The sequence below is a fragment of the Podarcis filfolensis genome (assembly GCF_964270895.1).
Source record: "Podarcis filfolensis genome assembly, chromosome: 1".
NCBI lineage: Eukaryota > Metazoa > Chordata > Lepidosauria > Squamata > Lacertidae > Podarcis > Podarcis filfolensis.
This window is the reverse complement of record NC_139604.1, coordinates 112,595,666-112,613,527: the sequence shown is the minus strand read 5'-3', so window position 1 is coordinate 112,613,527 and position 17,862 is coordinate 112,595,666. Positions and strand designations below refer to the sequence as shown.

Genomic DNA, 17,862 nt, shown 5'->3' with positions numbered 1-17,862 from the left:
TTGGACAACAACTATCAGATGCAATCAGGGGCTGATGGGAATTGTTGTCCAAAGTGACTAGAAGGCCGCAGTTTGGCAAAGGCTGCTCTAGGTACTGTGAGGAATATTTTCTCCACCTTCCCTACCCACTAAGGAGGATAATTTGGTGCTTTTTCTGTTGTTGCACCACAGCTGTGGAACGCCCATATTCAGGAGATTCATTTGACACAGTCCTTGGTTACTCGCTGAAAGATTCTCCCATATTGGAAGACATTTGGAGTGGTATGGTGTTTTCGGATTATGCTATGTTTTATCACGATTTTAACTGTGTCCTGTGGTTTTATATGTCTGCTATTTCCAGCTCACTCTGTGTATCAGGCAAATATAACAATCAGTCCTCTGTGTAGTCCTCCTTTCCAAGCCCTGTCAAAAAGAATGGGCAGTGTGCAGCAAAATTGCACTCCGTCCAAGTGCACGGGAAAGTTCCTCAAGGTTTCTGTCCCATCCTCAACTTTTTTCAGGTTTTCAACTCAATACCCAAGCAGCCCAGATTCTTTGCCTCCTCCACCCCCCACTCTGCAGGTTCCTCCACCGCTTAGCCATGGAAAAAGCCCATTGGGGCACAGGTGCCCAGTTGCAGCAACAGATTATGGCACCACCTCCCTTTCAGGGGGACTCTTGGGCCATGCATCACTATTGGCAGACAAAAGATCAGTGTTGTAGTGCAAGGACCTGAATGAGCTCCATCTCAAGTTGTAGCTACCTTGAATTGGGGACACAATAAAGCAAGTGGGATTTTTTTGGATTTCTGAGCACCTGCACCTCAAGTAACCATCCAATCTCTGAGCGTGGTTAAGGCAGTTTCCCCAGCTACCAACTGATATGATGCATGATATGAAGGTTTCACATTTTCTACAGGCAGGGCTTAGCTTGGCAATCGACGTAGTTTCTGTATGGATCTGGGATCTTAAGTAGAGTTAAGGCAGCAAACCAATGTTAGCTGTCATAGCCATGGTTAAGCGTGGCACCAGACCAAGATCTTCAGAATGTCTCAGCTTCTGTATGTGAAAAGTAAGATCCTAGATGACCCTTTGGGTCCCTTCCAATTCTGCAATTCTGTGTTCCACTCCAGTCTCCTCTAGCATGTTACACTATGAGCAGATCTCATTCCACATGCAGATGGGTTTTGTGGGCCTTGGAACAGTGAAGCGTTACTAGCCTGCTGATCCACATACTAAGTGGTGCACTGTTTGGTCATGGTTGGAGTAAGAGGCTTGATATAACCATATTATATGCTAAATGGGCAGGAATAGCAGAGATTATATTCATTTTATTATACACTTTGTTCGGTGTACATCTGCCACATTTTTAGACAATCTGCCTCTTTATGAAGGTTTTATCCCTCAATTGCTGCTGCATCTACCATTGGCCCGCTAAAGCACCGATGATCTGCTCTTCTGTGATCATGTTCTGATTAAACGTTTTCACTCAGTTGGCATTCCAGATAATTGAGGGGTCAGTTGATGTGGATTTAGACTGGGGCAAAAGCAGAGAGGTCGAAGGAAGAAAGCTAATCTCTTCCATTAGCAGTAGCTTTTGTGACTTCATATTTTTAATTCGGTAATAAAATGCCACCATTGCATACTAAATATAATTCAGCAGCAATTCTTGTACACAATGAAGAAAAAAAACTGGGAGAAAGATTTCTGTTATCAGTGTTACATATTGTTCAGCAACGAACTTTATGAAAGCTGTTCTGAGAACACCAACAATGGCTCACTTGAACCTGGGAATTGCTGTCCTAGAAAAGATTAATGGTCTACAAGTTTGGTATCTCGCAGCACAGTGTCGTGTACTGGAACATTATGAGAAGCATATAAAAGCTGCCATAATTTCTGGCCAGTTGGTATCATGGTGTAGACCACAGAAAAACATTTCATCTCCTCTTGGCAATTGAAAGCGATTGTGCTTATATATTGCTCCTAGAGAGCCTTTGTATTATTTATCTGTTGCTTTTTTTTAACTAAAGGTTTGCATTTGGAATAACACTCATATCAATTAGCAATGCTGCATTTAATGTAATTGCATTTTTAATTAAGTCTGTAATATTCTGTCTTTGATTTAGGTCACTTTGTGAAAGGCAAGGTGTGTCAAAACTCAAGATCATCTCAGTTTACACACACACACATTGAAATGTGTTGCACAACTAAATTCATTTATATGGCTTATATTTATCAAACATCCTCATTTCTGCTCCATGTGTTCCTTGAGTGCTTTTGCCTGTCTAGAGCAGGGGTCAGCAAGCTTTTGCAGCCATGTGCCGGTCTACTGTCCCTCAGACCATGTGGTGGGCCGGACTATATTTTGAAAAGAAATAAAAAGAATGAATTCCTATGCCCCAAAAATAGCTTTTAAATAAAAGCACACATTCTACTCATGTAAAAACACCAGGCAGGCCCCACAAATAACCCAGATATGTTTTTTAAATAAAAGGACACATTCTACTCATGAAAAACACACTGATTCCTGGACCATCCACAGGCTGGATTGAGAAGGTGATTGGGCCGCATCTGGCCCCTGGGCCTTAGGTTGCCTACCCCTGGTCTAAAGAATGAGATAATGCCTCTAGGGGGCATTTGAAGGAATGCATGTAAAATGGATTGCCTGGAAGGAGGAAAGAGATGTAAGCCTCTGGTTTTTGCATGGCAGGAATGTAGTCTGCTGTGTGAAAGTGAAAGTCATGTATGTTGCTCCACCCACTTTGCCCCTGACTCCACCTACCACTGCCACATGGTCCCTAGAAGGTTACCCGTGAGGGAATGCAGCTGACAGGCTGAAAGAGGTTCCTCACCCCTGATTTAGGGGCTCTGGAGTTGTGGTACTTGAATAGCAGACCCATCCAATGTGCCATGACAAACCATTGCAACTGATGGGGAGTTAAGGTTTGGTTTCTAAGAAATGAAAGCACAGATTGCTGTTGCGGAATATGCGAGCCTTTGCAGTGTGTGTGTGTGTGTGTGTGTGTGTGTCTAAAGTACGGTAATTCTTTGGTAATTATCTGTGACTGTGGTGAATATGGCCCACATCACCCGTATAAAGACATCCTCTTTCTCATATGAACTTCTCATCCAATAGCCTGAGTTTTCTCCTAACACAGTCAGCATTCATAATTCGCGTTGATGTCATAGTCATGAGAGAAATGGAGGCATTCCTTTATTTTCTTTCCTTTTTCAGGACAGTAGTGGATGGCATGATGGAGCAGCGGCTCTTACCTGACCTCCTGACAGCAGAGTTGATGCTGCTTACCTTCAGGGAGAGTGGCAAGGCAGCAGGAAGGGCAGTGTGGTGCAGATGCACCAGCAGAGTTAAATCTGGAGCTCCTAACACTATGATTTCTCCGCACTTCCCTCCCCGTTGCTTTGCCCCTCTCCCTCTCAGTAAACAGAAGTGATTCTGCTTTCGGGAGGTCAAGTAAGAACTGCCATACCATCCCACCCCACTGTCCCCCACGGTTTCAGGATGTATGCATTAACTCTTGAAAGGAGAAATGTGAAAGAGGGGTTGTTTTTCAAACAAATATGGCATTGGGTTAATTTTAAAATCAACATGAAATGACACATTTTATTCGGACAGGAACCACACGATTCATTCATTTCAGCATTTTTTAAAAATGTAGGTAGAACTCCCGCATATAAGAATATGCTTGCATAACTTGAGAGGTGACATTTTATATTCTAAGATGCGTTTGGTTTTAATCTCCACCCACCGCAGAAATCTCCAAGTAGTTGCCGTTGGACCCACACCAGTAGCAAAACGCGCCTGGGGATTTTCGAACGCTGCCTGTATGCGCACACCATCTAATGCCTTTTTTTTTAACCTGCTTTTCGCTTTATCATCCTGTACTCCAAAGTAAACCGTGTTCTGCACTGACATGCAGTTGGCATAATTTAGCACATTTGTTTTCCTTGTAGTTAGTAAACAATGCAAGAAAACTTTTGTCGCTGCCAAAGTTTGCCTAATACTGTATTTGCGGTTGGCATCCGTTCCTAGCTACTGATGAGCTTATGAAATTGATTGTTTTCTTCAGACCAATAAAGCACTCCACCCCATATCACTGCTGGGTGGTTATGGAGCTGCCTGTTCTGCAGAAGCAGGCTCATAGGGCAGGGCTGTTTACAGGTCACGACCAGATGTGCAGCAATACATGCCATTGCATGCATTACCTCATATGGGTCCCTATGCCTGTGATTGAGTTGGGTGCAATAGACTGTTCATCTGTGTGCACAGCAGCTTATGAATGATCCTGCAGCTACCCTGACCACTATACATACGGTCAAGTTTTCTTCTCTACACAGCCCTGGACACATTTTTTTTGTGGCCTCCTCTGTTGTTGCTAGAGAGAACAGCTGAAGAAAATCGGCACAGAAGTCTGCATGCTGAAAAACCTTTTCATCTGGGCATGAAGTGATAGAAGATTGCCTTTCCTTCCAGAACAGGAAGCAGCGCCAGTCAGAGCAGAGGGGAAACCGCGTGGTTGCAAGTCGTCCCGCAGCCAACCCTGTGTTGGTTTTCTTCCTCTTTGGTTTTTCCATCTCTGTTGGGGGGGGTGGGGTTCCCACACCCACTTTGTATGTGGCTTTTAAAAAACAACAACGCAAAAGATTTTTGGTAGTTCCTCAAACTTTGATGCTTCCCCACGCACGCTGTTACTTCCCTCTTGTTTCTGAGTAACCATATTTCGGCTCTGTTGATGTTAGCACAGTACCGGGTCCGGGGTGTGTGTGTCACTGAGTTTGCTATTAGAGGGAGTGAAGCCTTCATCTGTAAAGGAGGATGGCATAGACATCAGATAAATAAGTCCATAAAAGGTGAAAGAAATTGTGTGTGAGAGGATGGGCGGGTGTGGGAGAAAAAAGAGAGAGAGAGAGAGAGAGAGAGAGAGAGAGAGAGAGAGAGAGAGAGAGAAGAGTGGCCATTACAACCTCTTAGGTTGTGTGCAGTCTGTATTTATTAACAGATTGCAGGGCTTTCTACTCCATTACGTTATTACCCTTGAAATTGAACTGCATTTATAACAAATATGAAATATGTATTTTTAACACTAAAATGTAATTTTCCAACATAATACCCAAAATAAAATGCCAAGAAGCTATTAGCAGCAAATTGAATTTTTGCGGTATGTAATTTAGCATAAATAGTGACAAGTGTTTCACCTCCCTCTTCTCCCCTGCACCCCCCCCCCACCACCACCTTAAAAATGATCCCATTAGTCATTCAGTTTAGAAGCACAGAGGCAGCAGTCGGCAAGGGTGTGCATTTTTATGTCTGCTTCAATTGCACACTTCATTTATTTGAACATGGCATAGGCGGCTTTCCCTGTCACGCAGCATCACTAGGCGATTAGCAAGTTTCGCCCTAGGGCAGCTGGGACGCTTTGCTGGGGCAGATGTTCTTTTCAGCTTATTCACTGGCCGTTCTTGGTTGTTTACCGTTGTCATGGCTACCCCTATTTCCACAGCAGCCGCGCGGCCTCCTCTTGGAGGCAAGTGAATATAGTTATAAAAGGATCATATTTTGCTCTGTGTCCCTTACTTGCCATCTGTCAACCAACTGCGCATGATGGATTCAGAAACCGATTAGGGATAACGGCAGACAAGTGATGATCCTTCTATTAAAAGTAACAGTGGTCCTGATGCAAATGGCTTTGTGGTGCCTTTGTGAGGTTTGTGCCCCCCCCCATACATGGTTCTCAAGCTCCCTATATAGGCACAGAATTTTAATTCTTACTTGCTGGGGCAGGGGGTGGGGCATGTATGATGTCCTATTGTTGTGTTTGTGTACACCCTACGTACTAAGACTTAGACTGTCCAGTCTGCTCTTTTAGCTCACACACTTGCTACAGCTTTATGATCTGATACATATCGGTAGGGATTTCCCCTCAGGAATAGCACTTACACACAGTGTTCGAAACTCCCATTGTTCTAGGTGCATTTTGTGACAGGGAATTTCATTAGCGCAAGCAGTTACTGAGCTCTAGGCACACAGTACTGTGCCTAAGATTTCAGATTAAAACTGCAGAGTGGAAGAAGATGAAGAAGAGGAGTTTGGATTTGATATCCCGCTTTATCACTACCCGAAGGAGTCTCAAAGCGGCTAACAATCTCCTTTCCCTTCCTCCCCCACAACAAACACACTGTGAGGTGAGTGGGGCTGAGAGACTTCAAAGAAGTGTGACTAGCCCAAGGCCACCCAGCAGCTGCATGTGGAGGAGCGCAGACCCGAACCCGGTTCCCCAGATTACGAGTCTAGCGCTCTTAACCACTACACCACACCGGAAGGAAAGGAGGACATTTTTCTGCCTCCCCCACTTCCAGCTACTCTGAAGACTGGAGAAGAGACCCTCTTAAGAATATTAGGGGGATGGGCAGGGGGAGGACTAGACCATGTGAAAAATGAACACTTAGCTGCAGTTCATTCATTTTCAGCTTTGTATTCTTGTTATTAAAAAAACGCACTTAGATATTCCGTTGTTGCGCCCATAACCTAGGTTTAAGGTGCCATTTAGCTCCTAGCTTTCATATCTCAGTTTCTAACGCTGCTTTCACACTGAGTAATTGCCATAGAGCTCAATGAAACTCTTGTAAACTAGTATTCCAGGCAAAAGGGAGGGTTGAGTGGAGGTGTGGAAAGCACACAGAGACTTCTCAGTTCCTGAATGGACTGCATGAGTCAGAGCTGTGAAATAAGGAAATGGGGGTCAGATGAACCCTATAATAATACCTCTGCATGCAAACACTGTGAATTTGGGGGACTGGAGTGTACCAGGAGTTTCACAGAAATCTCCATCACAACTCTGAAAGGAATTCATACACACACAGAAAGAATCTTGTGGTACATATTTAATCTTTTGAAGGTGCCACAATACTCCTCCTGTGTTTGCATGTAATGCAAAAAATACCGTATTTTTCGCACCATAGGACGCACCGGACAATAGGACGCACCTTGTTTTAGAGGGGGGAGAACAAGGGAAAAAAATTCTTCCGCTCTCTGCCCAGCACCCCTTCAGCGAAGCAGCAGGAGGCGCTGCGCAGAGAGTGGGAGAATTTTCCCCCTCTTGTTTTCCCTCTCTAAAACAAGGTGCCGTTTAAGGTGCGTTCAGGCGGCTACCTTGGAAGGTTCCTTTCGACCTGCTCTTTGGGGCTGGCGGGGGGAAGCCCACCACCAGCCCCAAAGAGCAGGTCAGGGAGCAGCGGAAAGGCACAGCGGAGAGGCTGCTGCCATAGTCACGCGTCACTTCTCCAGCTGGGAGAGGGTCGCGGGGCTATGGCTTCTTTAGCCCTGCACGCGCTCTCCTGGCTGGAGAGGTGACGCACGGCTATAGAGGCTCCTGCCATAGCCGCGCGTCACCTCTACAGCCGGGAGAGAGTAAGCCGGGCTTCTTTAGCCCCACGCGCGCTCTCCCAGCTGGAGAGGTGGCGCGCGGCTATGGAGGCTCCTGCCACTGCCGCGCGTCACCTCTCCAGCCGGGAGAGGGTCGCGGGGGGCTGCTTTAGCCCCGCGCGCGCTCTCCCGGCTGGAGAGGTGACGCGCAGCTATGGAGGCTCCTGCCATAGCCGCGCGTCACCTCTCCAGCCGGGAGAGGGTCGCGGGGGGCTGCTTTAGCCCCGCACGCGCTCTCCCGGCTGGAGAGGTGATGCGCGGCTATGGAGGCTCCTGCCATAGCCGTGCGTCACCTCTCCAGCCGGAAGAGGGTCGCGGGGGGCTGCTTTAGGTGTGAACCCTCAGATTGGACCTTTCCTGCCGCTTTGCTCCTCTCTTCACAAACCAGGATTCAGCACTTGGCCATAGCCTCCTGTTGAGAGCCTCCACTTGAGACTATGATTAGCTACTTCAAAACAAGCCGGGATATCAAGCCATGGTTTAGTTGACTTAATATCCTGGCTTGCTTGGAATCCGCTAACTGTAGTTTCTGGGTGCACATGTAATGGGAAACAATGGTTTAGTGCTGAATCCTGGTTTTTTCCTGCCGCTTAAATGCAGAGAGGAGCAAAGCAGCAGGAAAGGAGCTGTGTTGAGAGTACCGTATTTTTTGCACCTGACCGTAAGACGCACCTACGTAGTGGCTGGATTTCTCCGGAGTAAATAGGGGGATGTGTGTTCGGGTGCTGATGCGCTCCGCTTTGGAGCGTTAAAGAGACACATCTTAGAGGCTGCCAAAAGTGCCCTGCAGGGGGCTCCGGCCACATTGGAGGGTAGCCAGCGCCCCCTTCTTGCCCGCGGCGGGGAACCCTCAGCCCCGCCGGTGTTCGCCCTGGCGCATCCATCCTCCTTCTCCTCTCCGAGCAGCTGCTCTCCACTGCGAAGGCAGCCGAGACACCTGCAGGCGGCTGGCTGGGAAGTGTGTGCATGTGGGAAGTCCACCTGATTGACAGAGGCGATGCTGCTGCTGCTGCCTTCACCGCCACTTCTACTGCACAGCCCAGCCTGGCCTGACTCTGGGGAGGAGGTGGTGGCGCAGCAGCGCTCCGATGGGAGGGCTCTTCCCCTGAACCCCTGAACCCCAGCAGCCTCCTCTCTGCAGCCTTCCCTCCTCCGTGCCGCACGATCCACTCTTCACCCCTGCATTCGGGCAATTCGTCTCCAGGAACCACACATTCGATCCATAAGACGCACAGACATTTCCCCTTACTTTTTAGGAGGAAAAAAGTGTGTCTTGTGGAGCAAAAAATACAGTACATCCCCTTTGTGCATACCCTAGTTCAATAAACCAAAGTTTTTGGTTTAGTGTTATCTGAGAACGCAATAACGGCATGGCTATCCCAGCAGGAAAATGCAGAATGGTGGCCAATTCTGTAGCATTGGGACCACATATAATAATAAAATAATACACAAACTTTTTATAAATGCGAGGATCTTTCTTTTCCCAGTTATATATATATTGGCAAATTTAATCTTACTTTTTGGTAACACTCGTCACTGTGGAGATTCCGTTCATTCTTTAAATTAGTGGGAGTGGAAATTGGTCCACTTGTAAATTAATGTATTTATTGGTTGATTTTTCCAGATCCTGACATTGATGCTGCCACTGCCATGATGCTTTTGAATACTCCCCCTGAGATACAAGCAGGTTGTGAGTAGATATTTCTATAGCCTATGGCACCATAGATATGTAAGCCTAACCTTCTCTTTCACAAAGCACACAGACTAGCAGGCTTAAAAATAATCATTAAAAAAAAATGATTCTGATTGAGAAACAAGATTTCTCAGTTAGACCCTTGCAAATTCTCTACTTAGTATAATTTTGTGGGGTGGTTCCTGTGCGTAAAAGTCTATGTCTAATGAGCGACAACAATTGTGTACCTCCGATTCCCATGACTAGTGGCATGTATTAGATGTATACAATTGTCAGTTGTAATGAAGCAGTAGTAGCCTGATAAGTATTTTCCTTCTACAGCACAGGTAAGACAGTCACACCTAGGGCCACCACTAGAAAACTATGTTCTGCTTTCTGTTTCCACTTTTTGGGGTGCCTTTGAGAAACTTGAAGAAAGGAAGAATTAAAATTATATTCACTCTTTAATTTGAATGTTAAAGTTGCATGGCTGAATCAGATCCGTTTAAAAAAAGATCAGAAAGGTGGCTTTGTCAAAGGAGCACTTGAACAGGATTTCCCCACTTCAGAGTTTTCCGAGTCCAGGTACTCACTCTTCTTTTGAAAAACCTATTTCTGCACCAGAGAGCTCTTATCCACATTATAAAACGTACTACACCAGAACTTTAAGAATAGATACCAGTTCAGACAATATATTTTGTTTTACATGCAAACAGTCCCAAAGCCTAATAGCTCCAGGTACATGCGGACAAATGAAATGGGAACCAGATCGTTACAAAACAGAGCCAGTGGAAATTCCTGTGATGGTGGTGGCTAGAATAAATGTCTCTTATGGGATTCTCTGCCTGCCATGTGCCTGGTTACCAGGTTCACCCATTGCATTGGTTCACATGAGCCAGGGAGTGCCAGGATTGTTGTTTGTAGGAGAAAAGGGACTGTAAAACAGCATATAAATATTTCTTCTCTAAACAGAATAAACTGAGGACAGTTCCTTGTTATCACGTGGAATAAGTCCTTGATGAGTCTTGGGCAACAATCCTGCTGTTGCTGCTGTTTTTACTGGAACTGCTTTTCCAATATCTACAGTGGTACCTCGGGTTAAGAACTTAATTCGTTCTGGAGGTCCATTCTTAACCTGAAACTGTTCTTAACCCGAAGCACCATTTTAGCTAATGGGGCCTCCCGCTGCTGCCGCGCAATTTCTGTTCTCATCCTGAAGTAAAGTTCTTAACCCGAGGTACTATTTCTGGGTTAGCGGAGTCTGTAACCTGAAGCGTCTGTAACCCGAGGTACCACTGTAAAGGTGGCCTGTAAAATTAATATGTACTATGTCAATAATTCCTAAATCTGTCCCCTAACCAGGGATGGCATCACAATATGGCATCTGCTGAGGGGCCATTGCTAGACTCTGTGACATTGCGGCAATTACAATAATGGCCACCCACATCAGAGGAGTGCCACTACTACTGTCTCTGCTCCTCTTTAGTAAGCCACCTGCCCACCTGTTCTGCACAGATAAATAGAATAAACAGGAGGACAGGGGGTCATCAGCTGGCATGAGGCAGGGATGTTGGCACATTAGGGAAGCCTCCTGAGGGGGCTTCCTCAAGCCTGACCCTGAACCTTTTTATTTCTATTTTATTTGCTAGAAAGCGTTAATAATAGCTTGGAATCAATGGTTCTGTTCCTGAAGCTTACTACTACAAACGGAGCTTCATTTACCAGTTGACTAAGCCGGGGGGGGGGGGAATGGCTGGGATCCAGTGGTGCACTAGCGGAAGAGGGGGAGGGGAGCCCTTGATTTCTGCCAATTTCGCTCCCTCCCCACCACCGTTCCAGCTACAGTCCTGTGAACCAAATTCAGGCCATTTTTCAGGGTTCCTTGCCCTCGGGATCAGCATCTGGGGAAAGTGAGATGTTCTAGTGTGGACAGAGAGACTAGACCCACCCCCACCCCCAATTCCACAAGCAGTACTTGGGACCCAAATCTATTTTACCTAGTTTATCCTGCTTTTAGATTCTAAGCAAATTTCCAAAGAGGCAAACAGTAAGTATCCATAAAGCACAAACTAAGTTTAGGATATATCGTGGAGTGAAATCAAGCACAGCAACATCATCATCAACAATAAAAGTAATAAGTGTCAGATAAAAATGTAAATAAAACAGTCTTCGCAAAAGTTTTCCAGAGTTAACACAGTGTTTAGTTTGGCCTTTTGAAGGTCGTGAAAAGAAAACAGTCTTAATCAGATACCTAATGCAGCACAGAGAAGACAGCTGGGGCTCTCTGGGGAGCACATTCCATATACAGACTGTGCCACCTTTCTCTGGTCGCTAAATTCCTCGCAGGGCAGCAAGAGAAGGGCTTCTGGGGCAGATCTTAATGCCTGGGGAGGTTCATACGGGGATGAACAGTCTTGGGTCCCAACCATTTCACTTTGAATGGTCCTTGGAAACAGGAAGCCAGAGAAGCTGTTTCAAGACTGTGCAAACATAGGAGCACAACAAGTGTATTGTTAAAGGGGAAAGGATATGTTGCTCTTTTCCCCTCTTGGCACTGTTCCTTCCTCCCCGCTAAACTTTTATATTTTTCTTCTATCAGTGTTTCCAGGGTGTGTGTGTGCGTGTGTGTGCGTGTGTGTGCGCGTGCTTCCAACCATGTATGATAGTTTCCAGATAAAAAAGTGTGCAAGAACTGAGTGAGCTGACCTGATATTTTATTTGATTTTATTACTATACAGAATACACCACAGCACATTTGACCATCATCTTTTGCACACAGTGGATATAAAGTGCTAAGATAAAAAGATGGCTGTCTTTCCATCCTCGTAGCTATAATTGTAATGGGATTTCTAAGCTCAGTTGGAGATACAGAATGGTAGTTAACTCTCCAAAGCAAGCCTATGCCTTTTCTCATTTAAACTATCTGACGTGGTTCAGAATTTGCACCCTGTTTTGTCACCGAAGAGTCACTTCTGGAAACTCCAAGCAACACGCAAAATGTGGCATGCTTTCTTAATTGTGCAAAACAAACCATAGTTGCAAATCACTGGGTGATTCCTAAGGCTTTGTAGAGGAACAAGTCTTGTTGTTCATTTTTATCTTTAGCAGTGTGCCATGTGGTGCTTTGCAGAGCGGTATAAGGATCCTGCCCCCCCTGTCTCCTTACCTGGCTGGCTGGCTGGCTTTAGGATGGTGTTGGAGATGCCCTGTTTGGTTCCTCCCCTTCCACTTGCCGGTGCTTGATTGAGCATACAGTGTCAGGCTGAACACATCACGACTGTGCACTTGCTTGCTTCAGAGATTGCTGCTGATTATTTGGTGGTTTGTGTTAAGTTGTGGGTGAACATATCGGACGACACAGCGATTCTTCAAACAGCTCTTGTTTATTCACAGGCCAGAACAGAACTGAACTAAAGGGTTCAGTCAGCCTGTTTATATTGAGCTCCAGGACAATGTAACTGTAACAATTTTCTAAAACTCTTCAATCACTGAACGTCACTTTCAATCCCTTATTTGCATAACTACCTACAGTATCCCCCTGCTGGCCCAGGGTGAGAACTTCAGTACATAACAGTTTGGATGACAGAATAAGATTAGAGAGAGGCCGTGAACTAAAAAAAAAAACAAAAAACAAAAAAACTGGCCTGTGAAGTGAAGTCAGGGTTTTGGAGAAAAACGTGCAGAAAGATGAGTAACATTATATTGATCCCTGGTCAGCAAGTTATTTTCTGCAGGGCTGTTTTGAAATGGAAATGGTGTCATAGCCTGTACCCCCACCCCACAAGCACTATGTAGGGTCATCTTATTGTCACGACTGGCACTCCTTCCTCATCTGCTTTTCGGTGGGAAACTAGGTATGGGGGGGGTGGAAAGGTGGCATTCTTCTTGACATCTGGATTTGGCCTAACTGCCCACTCGTAGAGTTGTGGTTCCAAGGCAGAGGGGAACAGCAGAAGAGAATGGATGGTCATAGAGGACTTTGACTGCCAAGGATGGAAGCAGTGTGACATAGTTATGTAATCAGCAAGAGAGAGATTTTGTAGTACTAGACCAGCCTTTCCCAATGCAGTGCCATTCAGATGGTATAGACTACATCACTCCCAATCAGCATGGTCAGTTGTTGGGGATGATGGGAGCTGTAGTCCAACAATATCTGGAGGGCACCAAGTTTGCTAGGTGAGAGCTTCTATAGAACTCTATGCTAACATGGTTAATGGGTATCACTAAGCATAGGGAGGGAGCACCCCTGGAGGTATTCATTTAATTCTCATTGTATCTTTAAGGGATTACCTTGGTACCACCTCTGTGTGTTTCATACCCTTGATTTCTGTTACTGGAGCAATTTATTCATGTTAAAAGACATTTTTTATCTTATTGGTCCCAGGACACTAGGGTCTTCTGCGCTGACTATTTCAGCTTTCTCTGAGAGAAAGGAGTCACTTTTCAGAAAATGGCTAGGACTTGGTTCGGGCCTTTATAGAGGCAGGCTGACAATAGTTAAGTGGTTGGAGGTACGGGGGTCACAAACAGGGCTATGCAGGGAAGTAAGGACAGATAAACAGGTGTGGAAGACCACGGACATCTTTTAAGGGACCCCTCCTACATCAGTGCCCTTGTCTTGGTGGACTTCCCTACTGAGGCAAGCAGAGCTACTCTTGTTTCATGCAGAATATCGACATGAACATTTGCACTAGAATAACAGCCCTCAGACCTCTTTTTATCTTCAGAGTTGTTTATACATTCCAGGTGTAAAACAGTGGGTGAAATGGCTGAACTTTCCCTGGCAAGTTCAGTGTTCTTACCCATCTCTTTTGGTTCATTGTGATAGCCACATGAAACTGCCATCATAGATGAGGGAAGTCAGTGGTTCCATTGGGTTGGGTTGGGCTGGACTGGAGGGATAATGACCAAAGTACATGACTGGAGTCCTCTAGATAGATTATTGTCACTAGATAATAATTCTTTAGATCTCTAGATTCTGTAGATAAAATATATCTAGTTAATTATATTTTAGAATTACCCACTTTAGAATTACTATAATCCTATTGGCTCAGTTGAATGCCATTATTTATATTTTAAAAAATGTTTAAGTTAAAGGGAACCACCTAATCTCTAACACGCATACACAACCTTACTACGCATGTGCAGTGGGGCTTATCTTCCAAGCAACTTCCATATATAGTACATGGCAAACCACTTTTTGAGAGCAGGAAAACTTAAAAGGGTGAATGGAGGGTCCCACTGTTCAGAGGTGTAAAAACACCTGCTAGAGATGTTTGAGGAATTTGCTTTCTGTGAATTCCGATGGGAAATTGTTTGATATGCACCTGCCAGACAAATGTGTGGAACAGGAAATGAGAAATTTATCCTTCAGGTTTTCACTTCCCTGAATTTTGCAGTAGCACAATTCCAAGCTTTGAAAATGCACCCAAACAAAACATGTGTTTTAGAACGTGCATTTAGAATTGCGTACATTGAGAGAGAGTAATATTTGAAGATCATTTTCATGCAGAGTAATGTGAAAATGGGGATGGAACCGTACGAATGTACACATGTGGAATTGACGTGTACTGACAAATTGATGAATCCATCCTTAGCTGGTGTACACTTATCTCTTCCTGTCTCTCTCTGGATGATGGTTCTAATAATCAGCAACACTGCTAACTGCATAGGCATAGGTTGTCCATGCCACTTGTTCTTTATCCACTATGTGGAGCTGCTAGCTCGTGCATTGAGATCTGCCAAATCTTAAATGGCATGGAAAGCACTACTAAAAGGCAAAAACATTTTTAACACAAATTTTCATTTTGATTTGCAACGTACCCTGCACAAATTGCTGAGAGCTTCAAAGAACTTCAGGCATTTAAAGAAATAAAAAAAAATCCTGACCTGGCAGCCCATAGTGTACCACAAAGAAGAGTAGAACGGAAAAGGGAAGACATAAACAAATATAAAATGTAGACATATGATACAGATTTGCAGGCATGTTGCTGACACAGAGGTTCTTAAGCGGCTGCTGACAATGTTGCTAATAAAAAATAAAAAATGATTCTCCAAGGATTAGGTTTGAGGAGGGATTTAATGAGGCGAGTGTGCAGAAGAAAGCTGAAGCAAGAGACCAGATAAAAGTAAATAGAGTTTAGAGCGGAAGCAGTAATAGTGAGCCTGGGGGCCAGCCTGTTATGTCCCCAAATGGGGCAACAGGGACCATTAGGAACTTGAAGGGCATTTCCCAGGTTGAGACAACACAGGCTGGGGCAGGCAGCTGAGTCATTTGATAGTTTCTTTCATTCATTTTCCTAAATTGGTATCCCACATTATCCTTGCCATGCTTAAGGTGGATTGAAAAAAATCCTTTCCTGGGCTGCAGCAGATGTACAGCTCCTTATGGCTTTACCCCAGTTAGCTATAGTGTGCTGAGCAACCAGTAGTAGGCAAAAGGATCTCCTGCAGCACAAATTCCAATTAGTAAAAGGTAAAAAAGGTAAAGGACCCATGGACAGTTAAGTCCAGTCAAAGACAACTATGGGGTTGCGGCGCTCATCTCACTTTCAGGCTGAGGGAGCCGGCGTTTGTCCACAGACAGCTTTCCAAGTCATGTGGCCAGCATGACTAAGCCACTTCTGGCACAATGGAACACCGTTGACGGAAACCAGAGCGCACGGAAACGCCATTTACCTTCCCGCCGCAGCGGTACCTATTTATCTACTTGCACTTCGACGTGCTTTCGAACTACTAGGTTGGCAGGAGCTGGGACAGAGCAACGGGAGCTCACTCCGTCGTGGGGATTTGAACCACCAACCTTCCGATCGGCAAACCCAAGAGACTCAGTGGTTTATACCACAATGCCACCCCTGTTCAATTAGTAGCGGTATGTGCAGGTAGGGCAGAGCTGCCCTCCTGACTCCATCAGTGCTGCTTATCAGGTTGTGGTCACCTGACACTTCCATCACATGGCCCTTATCTCGCCCCATCCCAGTCCAGGTTTGCAGCAACATTGCTGGTGTCAGGAGGGTGGTTCTGCTCCACCCCACTACATCCCCTGCTACTGGTTGCCATCACAGATATAAGAAGTACCACAAAAAGTCGCAGTTTCAATCTCCAGACCTGCAATTAAAATAATATTCGGTAGCAGGACTAAGGGAAGACTCCTGTGCCTACTACCTCTGTGCAGGAGGCCGGGAGTTGCTGCTAGTCGGAGTAGATTTGTAGTGGGCTGGGTAGACCAAAGGTCTGGCTTCTGTGTCCTAGGTTCCAGCTGTGCTGGTGTTGACTTGCTTAATGCAAGATCCGAAATAGTGGCTTAAAGTTGATTTCAGATTCTGGGCTAAGTGGGAAATCTACTTAGCTTTAACCGTTGTTATAGTCGGTGCTGATGTGGTTAGACTTGTGCTTCTGAACGGAGGAGGTGGTGGGCGAAGGAAGTTTGCAATCCCACAGCCTGATTAGGAACATTACATCTGCGCCTGCATAAAGCAAATGTCATTGGTGCAAAAGTGGCACACAGTTCAGCAGCCGCCTTGGGCATTTGATGTCCATTTCAATTTGAGTGCCATGAAGCCTGAGCATTGGGAGGCAACGTTTTCCCATGGAACAAAGACGTTTCTATTGAACACTCTTGAATAGATGTATAGGGCCTCTTTTGAGCTAACTTCAGTTTCCTCCAAACGATCCCCCTTGTTGTGTGATGGGTACCCTTACACTGTGGAACATCTGCTGGAAATATCAGCAAAAGCCTAATTGTTTTAATGGGCTCGAAGTGACATTTCCTTAGGACAAAAAAGGAAGGGAAAAAAGATTATTTTGCAGGAAAATGTACAATTTTCTGTCATCTGATGGGTGCAACAAGAGTTAAGGCATGTAAATTAAATCTGTCATTCCTGGCAATCCTTTGCTTACAGTGTATGCTAGCGGTTCGTGCAATTAATGGGTGCCTTATTTATTCTGTTCCCTTCATCCAATATTAGATGCTGGCAATAGAAACTAGAAGGTGGATTCTGATGGTGCAATTAGATGTTACAGGGCACGGATGGGGAACTTTTGGCCCACCAGATTGTGTTGGACTTCAGCTGCCACCAGCCCCAGCCAGCAAGGCCAGTAGTAAGGGATGATGGCAGCTGGAGTACAGCAACATCTGGGGAGCTACATCACTAGGGAAGAGGAGGTTGGCAGCAGTCATGTGCCCCCATAACATCTGGCTAGATCCCATGACCGACATTTATTAGAAGACACTATATATTGTTGTTCTACCTGCTTGTATTGTGGTTAAAAATGGGGGCGGGGGGAGATTGGACCACAGTCAAGAAACTGTGTTCCACAGAGATGCGTGATTACTTTTTCTTTCATAGAATCTCTTACGTTTTTAAGGTGGGCATTACTGTAAATAGGATTTCTAATGAATATGTTGGTGGGCTGACTGTTTTGTGGCGAATTTTTCTGCTGTTTTATCCGTCTTGGCTGTTTTCCTTGTTGTAACAGTTGTAGAATATGAATTTGGGGGGGTGCTTATCTTGTAAGCATCCTTGAGCACCCTTTTAGGAGCCGAAAGACAAGATAAAAATAAATAAACATTATGCGAAACCTTGCCTTCATTTTAATGTGAGTAGGGAGTTGCTTTGAGCTAAACAGGTGTCTGAAACACAAGCACATAGTTTTACAAGGGAAATGGGGGAGAAGTGGGAGCATATAAATGAATTGCCTCAGTTTTGCTGATTCTTTCTTTCTAAGCACAGTTCACTTCATTTTCACTCAACTAACATTTAAGGTTGCCT

General features: G+C 45.1%; 1 protein-coding gene across 8 annotated transcripts in view; it reads left to right on the top strand.

Moving 5' to 3' along the window:
• The window catches only part of FOXN3 (forkhead box N3), a 193,886-nt gene that overhangs the window by 154,365 nt on the left and 21,659 nt on the right, over positions 1 to 17,862 (top strand). For 6 of the 8 annotated variants that reach the window (XR_014548782.1, XM_083616370.1, XM_083616368.1 and 3 more), the window contains exon 5: positions 9,044 to 9,109. The exons of 1 other annotated variant lie outside the window; for it this stretch is intronic. Coding sequence is in view for 6 of the 7 variants with exons in the window: in XM_083616370.1 (XP_083472496.1) it covers positions 9,044 to 9,109 (66 nt within the window). In the remaining variant the exon portion in view is untranslated. The remainder of the gene's footprint in view (positions 1 to 9,043; positions 9,110 to 17,862) is intronic. One more of the 8 variants, XM_083616372.1, reaches the window with a different exon arrangement.